At 43.6% G+C, this 8708-nt stretch overlaps 1 protein-coding gene across 1 annotated transcript; it reads right to left on the minus strand.

Annotated features, from left to right (window-relative positions):
- Positions 1 to 4209: 4209 nt before the first annotated feature.
- On the minus strand, positions 4210 to 8040 carry LOC104426862 (tetraspanin-20). Its single transcript, XM_010040033.3, has 6 exons — positions 7553 to 8040; positions 7256 to 7355; positions 6486 to 6566; positions 6302 to 6406; positions 4821 to 5027; positions 4210 to 4709 (listed from the first exon to the last, which is right to left on the minus strand). Exons 1-6 carry the CDS (start codon positions 7864 to 7866, stop codon positions 4638 to 4640), a joined length of 879 nt encoding a protein of 292 aa, XP_010038335.1. The 5' UTR covers positions 7867 to 8040; the 3' UTR covers positions 4210 to 4637.
- Between the last annotated feature and the right edge of the window lie 668 nt (positions 8041 to 8708).

Raw genomic sequence — 8708 nt, forward strand, 5'->3', positions numbered from 1 at the left:
GCTTAAGAGGGGCAACAAGTCTCCTAATATTCCAACATCCTATGTACATATTTACAAAAGAAACGGAAGAAAAGTTACCTCATTTTAGAGGAGTTAGGCCTTGTAGTGGGCGGAGCAAGACGAGCCGCCGAAGGGGGAGTTCCGGAGAAACACCAAGAAGCTTGTCTTGCAACGTGGAAAGAGGGGGTTCCAAAGCTAGGGCAGGCCTCCTCACCAGGGATGCCTTCGGAGAGGTGTAAGGGGAGAGGAGATCTTCATCCGAGGAAGAGATGATATCGGAGTCATTTGCCCCCTCACTTGAGTTGGGTAAAACCGAACCAATAAGCTCCTAAGGAAGGATCGAGACGTCCAAGGAAGGAGGGGCAGCATTAGACGGCTGAGAGATGATCAATTGTCCCCTAGGACCTTTCCAAGAGTAGGTGCTAGGCAATCTCTTCTCTACCGCCACATTCTTCAGCTTCAAGGACCTCCCATCATCACTCGGATTAGCCGGGACAGAAAAGCTGCAAAGAAGCAGAGGAGTAGGCTTTTTCTTCTTGCCTTTGACCATCTTCCAGCCCTAATCAGGCTTGGAGGGGGCTGCCGAATCGGGGGCATGGGGTCGAACAGGCTCCAAAGCAGTAGGGGTAAGACGATTCCTCTTCAAGATCGTCGAAGGTTGAGTAGGAGGGGCAACACAGTTGTGTCCAAAAACCCCACACTTTTGGCACTCCACCAGCCGCCATTCAAATTCAATAGCAATGGTCCTAGGGACACCATCTACATTCACTTCAACCAAAGAGACTCTAGGCTGGTTCACTTTAATCTCGACACACACACGAGCAAACGAAAGCATCCTCTGTCCTTCGGTGCGTTGATCTACAAAAATGGGCTTACCCACGGAGCTAGCAATAGCACCAATTGTCTTGTGCCTTATCCAAACCAAAACAGTGGACTGCTTGTCCTTCTTCAACTCCATGAGTGGTTTCTATTGCTGCAATATTAGAGGAATCCTAGCAACATTGAGAGAACCCTTTTCTAAAATATTTCTGCGGAACATCGGGTCCGAAATATGGAAATAATAGAAGCCTTGGTCGTCGGCGAGCATGTCAACCAGCTTCGGTCTCCAGGTGTTCTTCAAAGTTTGCTCTGTGAGTTGAAATGGGAGCCTCTTCCCTTAAAAATATCCAACTAAGAACTCATGTAATTTGGGGTCCACGGCCTGCAGCACCTCACTCGTCAAATTGACAACCGGTTTCCCATCTACAAAAGCAAGCGGAACATAGGAGAGCTCATAGCCCTTCACTGCGAGCCGTGCCACGTTGGCCCATGTCTAGGCTTGGGGAGGCTTTGAGGACCGAGCTTGCTTGCTCTAGGCCCGCTTAGAAGGAGCTCTAGAACGACTCCTCCCCCTGGAACGATCCATCCGAGGAGGCCTAGTACCCAAGCCCCTCTCGACACCAACACCAGACGAAGAATTCCCCCTACCCAGCGGGAATCTTGGGCCACCTTACCATCCAGTCTATCAACAAGATTGAGAGGAGGGGGACTCTGACCCTTCCCACTACTCAAGCCTAAAAGCATCTCAGCCGAGGAGGACGCCATCAAGCCAGCACAGCCCTCAACCAAACAAACCAGTCCTCTACAGAAAAGCCAAAAGAAGGAAATCCATACCAAGGCCTAACTAAGAGGAGGATGGACGTTTAGGGACACCCACACCACCACAAGTCCCAAGCTCGGCTCCTAGCTCAGCTCAAGCAACTCCCACGAATAGGGACTCCTACAACGACGAACTAGGCAAACCAGCAAAACTAGGGTAGATGAGAACTCCTCTTCGGGGCAGAACTAAACCAAACCGTTTAGTGAGGAGTTGGAGTGTACCAAGAGGAGGAAAGTCACCAAAATTCAGGCCAAAAGGATGGCTAAATTGCCCGGGCCAAGTGAAACACATATCAATGAACAGTGTTAAAAACACCCCTCTTGGGAGAGAAGGTGAACAGTATGTCGAGAATTATTGACAAGTATCTTCGCAGTATAGAAAAAAAGAAATTGTTATTTCTTAGTACATTATGTCTATCGTGTCATTTATAATCCACATATTTCAAAAGACAATCCTTATATGTTAAGTAGGGAAATTTATCAAAAAAATTATAAACTTATTACAATGGTACAAATTCATTCCTAATTTTTTTATTTATCAATTCAGTCATAAATCTTTTACAATAATGCCAATTGAGTCTATTCAATCAAATTTGGCTAGTCATCGTCTAGCAAATGCTGACGTAGACAACTTTTTTGACAACTTTTTTTTTTTTTTTTTATTAATCTTTATTTTTTTCTCTCTTTTTTTTTCCCCCTTTCTTCCTTCTTCTTAGAGGTAAGGGTCGGCAACGTTAGCCTCGTTGGCCAAGTGAGGGCGAGCCTCGTTGTCACTAGGCAAGGCCCACTAAGTTTGAAAAAAAAAATCAAAAAATTTTAAAAAAAGTAATAAAAATTTATCCATGTTAACATTCGCTGGATACCTGGCCACATTTGACCGGCTTGCTAAATTAACACAATTACAAAATATCTAGGAATAAATTGACCCAAAAAAATTGAGACTAAATTGACACAATTATTATATAAATATATATGATTTTTTGAGTAATTATCCCCTGTTAAGTATGATTAATGAGTATTCTTAAAGCAAAGCACTAGCTAATTAAATAACTATTTTTCTTATGTTCGCCTACTTTTCTTTGGTTCGCAATTCCATAACCGATTTGAAGAATCGACCCATCATCCCGCAATAATTGGCTGAACCAAAATCGATGGTCTGGCTCATGATGGTTGCTCACGGTATCAGTGGCAGTAGTAGTATTCCCATTTGCACACGTCCTTATTGTCTCGCCAAAATTCCCGAGGCGTGCCATTGCAATTAAACTTAGCAGAGCAGGGTACGACGGATAAGATGGGAGGCGAACACCGTTCCATTAGCTCGCCACAGCGGCTGAGGGCAGTGTGCGGACAAGGAATACGAGAAGCCCTCCTTTTTTTTTATTTAACACATCGTGTGATTACATGAATCCAATATCATCGAGCCAGATGAATCCAATATCATCAAGCCAGTGAAGGAATAATTACATAAATAGTTCTTGAATTTTGACTCAATATGCAATATCGTCGTTGAATTTTTAATTTATTCACTGTCTTCCTTGAATTTTTGATAAAAATTAAAAATTCGTAAACAACATTACATATTAAACTATACTTCATAAATCATATTGAACAAATTAAAATTTTGAAAATAATATTATATATTGAGTAAAAATTTCGAAATCATTTGTGTCACTTTTTCGATTGGTGAATAAGGCCACTAGGATGTTCTTTTATTGAATGCTGGGTTTGTGCACCAATCGACTTAGGCCTACTTGTTCTTCACACAGATTCTCGGACGGGCTGGCAGGTCATCTGGTATCATGTCATGCAGGAATGCATTCATTTATATGATATGCCGTGTACGATATTTCCTTCCTTTCTCTTGCTTTCAATTTAGCCCTACAGGATTAATTGTAGAGATGATCAGTCGGTAGGCCCGCCACAAACCTATCGAGAAATATGCCCGACTGGCGACGGCAACAGTATGGGTTGGGCAGCACATGGCAGTCGAACCCCGGAATGTAGATTCCCGGTTCTGCTCTTCCTAGCCGTCTGATCGGGATACTAAACCTAGGTCCTTGCACGAGTCCGTACTCAGTCTCAACTGAGAAAATTAGAAAGTTCCGAGCAATTATGTCGGGGCCGATAGGTGGACACTTGTCGGTCCACCATGAAAGATACTAGTTGGGTCTGTCCGACATTGCCGAGCCCAACAGCCCAAAATACCTGAGCCCAAGCCTGCCCAATGATGAGCAGGCCTATTGAGATGCCAGGCCGAGATTCACCTCTCCTCTATTTACATGTCAACTCTAATTCCATCTTTGCAAATTCACTCCAATCACAAACTGAACTCTCAAATTTCATGAATGGCAACATGCTTCCAGAATATTTTCACCAGGGGACGAATCGCAGTTGTACCGCAAAAAATCGATCTGCAAAGGTGGCGCACAGGAGGCCAGTTCATCATGGCTCCGCAGGCCATTGAAGCAACATATACGTGATTTCAGATTCAAGCCTTTTAACTCCTGACATGCTATGTACAAACATTGAAAGGGATAGGCTCAACAAAAAGTAAAAATCATAAAGAGAACATGAAGTTGAATCACGTATGTCATTGCTATGAAGGTGCTCCCAATAGTTTATAGACGCAGACACAAGAATATTATGCTACAACAGAGCACACAACCAACAACTGTTAATCACGTATGAACGACCGTTATGCTGCGTAGTAAGAATGGAGTGTCATCGACCCAAGCCACTGAAAACCAAACCAAACCACACCCAACCACCCACCCACCCCCCAAAAAAAAAAAAAACACAAAAAAAAAAAGGTCAAGCTAATAGTACCCTTTTTTACAAATGATCTTTCAAGTCTTATGCACATCACAACTTCTATCTCTAATCAATATGCAAAATGCTTTCAGTCAGATCCACATGACAAATACTTTTCAGTCACTCGTGAAGAATGGGGTTTGCTCCTTTCCCTTGCCTGCAACATACAGTATCGCATCCAATTCCAATCACTTTGTTTTTGTACTACCTGATGCGTTCTGGCTGTCCGAACCGAATTTGGCACTGTTGTTCAATCCATACTGAAACAAAGAAATTACCGTATAAAATCATAGAACTCACCAAACAAAATAAGGCAGTGGACTTAATTGTACTATCCAAATACAATTAATAATTACTTTTGGAAAGAGTACCTTTTCTCTCACAAGTGAACTCCAAATACCAGTGTGACCACCTCTAGCATCAGACTTAGCAGACCCGGATGTTGTGCTTGATTTATGATTTAGAAGTGGCTCTCTGGTCCGACCTTCAACATTGTCATAATCATCCAGACCATCATAATCAGCTCTCCGAGGAGAAGCCAATGCTCGCAAAACAAATGAAAGGAGCAGGGACAACGCCTGAGCACAAGAGAAAACTCCATCTTAGTACTAGGTGATCTAATGGACAAAGCACAAAAGGCTAGATGAATTCATATCCAGTCTTTCATTTTGCACAAAAATCACTGAAAGTGAACTTTCTGGCCATAATTTCCCCATCTAAAGTTTAGCAAATCAAATGGTAAATTTTTGTTCAATTATCTGGAATCAAAAGGCATCCACCTCACAGAAGTGGAAGAAAAGAAAGATATAGAAGTTGAACATCCCCTTCCAATACAAAAAATATTATGAGGAACATGATTTGTTAAGATAAAGTTCTTGTTATTTCATAAATTTTAGTGTGGAAAGTGAGACAGATACAATGACCCAAGGCTTAATGAACAGGTATTTCACTACAGTAACAAAAGTGCCCCTCAGATTAGATGCAACTCAAAGCACCACAGTGGGGTCTTCATAAACTTCGTTGTTGCCTCCTCACAAAGCCCAAACCTAGAAATAGTCCTTTGTCTCCAGCAATTTGTCTCTTTCGATAATCTGGTGATTCACACGGGTTATGCTTAATAAAACCAATTCCGTTTATTGCTAAAAGATATAGGACAAGTATCTATCAAGCTCAAAATGGTCTAAATGTGGTAGAATGTTTGTATGTATCCAATAATAAGAAAACATAAAGGACAAGAACTTGATTCCCACAAAAGTGGAGTCAACACATTGATCATTTCCCCAGCATTTTCCAATGCATAGGTCGCTTTTAACAATTGCCAACAATTAACTAGAAAAATCTGCTCGATAACCAATTAACATCTAACCATTATCAGTCCAACAAACCATCATCAACACCTGTTCAATTTCTTGAAGCTAACAATATCCTGAAAGAATGTCAGCTTGCCAACCAATTATAAGCGAATAGCATCACTGACCAACCATCACCAACACCCTTTTATTGTGACTAGTGATATCTATAAGCAACTACAGGTAACAGAAAATGAGCTCTCATCTATAATCATCCTCAACATCCTCTCCACCATCATACTTCTCCAACCCAGCAAGAATTTATAAGCTATGCAAGGAATCCATGAGAATCATTTTAAGGGGGGATTTTCAAATTTTAAAGCTTCTCAGATTAAGGCAGTTGACAGAAACAAAGCCAAGATACAGTCGCACAAGAATGCTCTTATAGAAAAATTGGGTGGACACATCAAAGATCAACAGGATTCCTGAGTAGGTCAGAAAAGGTAATTTTGAATCATCATTTGTTAAGGGACCATAAAAATCAAAAAATTACAACAACAAACCTGTATTACAACAACAGCAATGCCAATCCACTTGCACATTTCGATGTTGCTTTCAATAAACGAGCGAAGACTATCAAGTTCTCCAGTAGGGTCTGAAGGAAGAATCTGCAAGGGGTGATAGAACCGACGTGATGAACAAGAACTAGCAGAAGCGATGATCAATCTATTATAGAGAGAGAGTTACCTGTTCCCAACGATGATCAATTGCAATAAACGCCACCAGAGCTGCTTCTAAGAGAAGAAGCACCGATACAAGAAGAGTGTACTGATTTTTGCAACATTAAGGGAAAACATTATAGACTAGCAGAACAATGTTGTCATTTATACATTTTGATGTCTGACATTCATCTTAGGCTAAATACACAATTAAGAAATTTTGTAATTGTCCATTTACTTCGTAGTACATATAACCAATACTTTGAAAATCAAACCATTATTATTTAATGCATGGGCACTTGTTGACAATACCTCAATTCAATGTAGTTTGTCAAAAACAGTGCCCTTAAAGAACTTATTAACAGCCAAATAAGCAAATTTTATATGTTCCAATTCACTTGTGGGCAATAACTACCTGCAAAATGTATTTCCCTGTGAAATGTACTTAACACGTTCAAGTCAACAAGATCAATTTCAGTTACATGAAATTTGATGCAGAAGCTATTCTCAGATACTATGCTAGTAGGATAATGCATGATCGACGATAAAAATCACAAAGATGTCCACAATCAGGATCAACACCCTCAGCTCGCCCCATCAGGACAACCCACCAAAGCCCCCTCTTCGCTCCACTAGCTCCCTGAGTTTAAAATGGCCAATGAGGACGTAATGAAAACACTAGCTGTTCTAAGGTTGTGTACTAATACTTCTTTAGTTCAGTGCATTCACGAAAGATTGAGCAAAACTATGATCATTAGACAGCTCGACGTAAAGCAGGCCGTCCGTGTGGCAGGATACAAAGCAGAGGCAACATCCATTTAATGCTTCCGCAGCGATGCAGCCAATCAACGAGACGCAGCACAACACAATCCCCAATCCCATAAATGAATAGATGAACCTGCCATAATAAGACAATCAATGGTATCATTGCTCGTCTCGTACCAAAACTCCCAACGCATGCCAAACCATACATATCCCACGCCGAATCATGGCGATCAAACCCAATCACCGCAATCACGCATTCAAACGAGCGAACTCGAGGAGAAACGCGCAACGCCGCCACCCGATCCCATCCCGACGAGACGGAGAAAGTACCAAGGAGCGGGGAGCTCGAACGACCGCAGGGCGAGCCCCAGGCCGTCGTCCCACCGGGAGACGACGTCGGCGGCGAGCTCAAGGCCGGAGCTCCGGTCGGCGAGGGCCATCTCGGCGGACCGCGCGCTCGAGAGGGGGGCGGCGGAGGAGCCCGGCGGGTAGGCCGGCGGGGGGAAGGCGGGGGCGGCGCGATCGTTCCATTGGTTGAGCATCCACACAGAGTAGAGGAGGATGGAGACGCCGACGAAGGTCTGGAGGTAATTCAGCAGCTTGAGGACGAAGCCGAGGGACACGTGGCAGCAATTGCGACGCATTTTGTGGCTGAATTTCTGGGGGGGGCCGTGGGAAAGATCGAGTTGGAGCTGGAGCTCGATGGATGGAGATTGAGGATTGAGGAATTGGAGGCTTCTTCTTCTTTTCCTCTTCCTCTTCTTCTTCCCTTTTTACGTTTGATTATCGCGAGGAAGAGGAATATGCCCCTTTCCCCCTTTCCCCCTTTCCCCTGCTTTTTCGTGTTCTGGCTGTTGGTGCCGGGACCTACGTCCAGGCTCCAACTCCATGTGCCGCCCCCCCCAACGAAATTTCTCCTTCAAATTTTAATTTTTCCCCGGGAAAATAAAATAGGATCCTTGTTTCTTTGCATTTTTTTTTTTTTGTGATATGAAAAATCTCAAATTTTGAAAAATTATGACATATTTACCCCATCAAAGATATTTTCATCTTATTTTTTTTTTATGTTTTTCGTTTTTCTTCTTTTTTTTCTTTTTCTTCTTCTTCTTCTCTCTTCCCTTTGCCGGTGGAGGGAAGCCGGTGTCCGATGAGGGTTACCCTCGTCGACGTCGGGCGAGGGTCGCCCTCGCCTAGGGTGGCTAGGGCTGCCCTCGTCGACGTTGAGCGAGGGTGGCCCTCAGCTAGGTCAAGCAAGGGGTGCCCTCGCCCGACGCCGACGAGGGATATAGTAAGGGTCGTCCTCACCCGACACCAACAAGGGCCGAACTTGGGTGAGGGGTGCCCTCGCCAGACTCCCTCGCCAAAGGCCTTGCCTGACGCCAATGAGGGCTACCCTTGCCTGATGCAGGCAAGGACGGCCCTCACTAGATCTGCGAGGGCACCCCCTCGCCAGATGTCGGCTTCCCTCCGCCATGGCCAACGGAGG

This window comes from Eucalyptus grandis, chromosome 11 (assembly GCF_016545825.1).
Source record: "Eucalyptus grandis isolate ANBG69807.140 chromosome 11, ASM1654582v1, whole genome shotgun sequence".
Taxonomy (NCBI): Eukaryota; Viridiplantae; Streptophyta; class Magnoliopsida; order Myrtales; family Myrtaceae; genus Eucalyptus; species Eucalyptus grandis.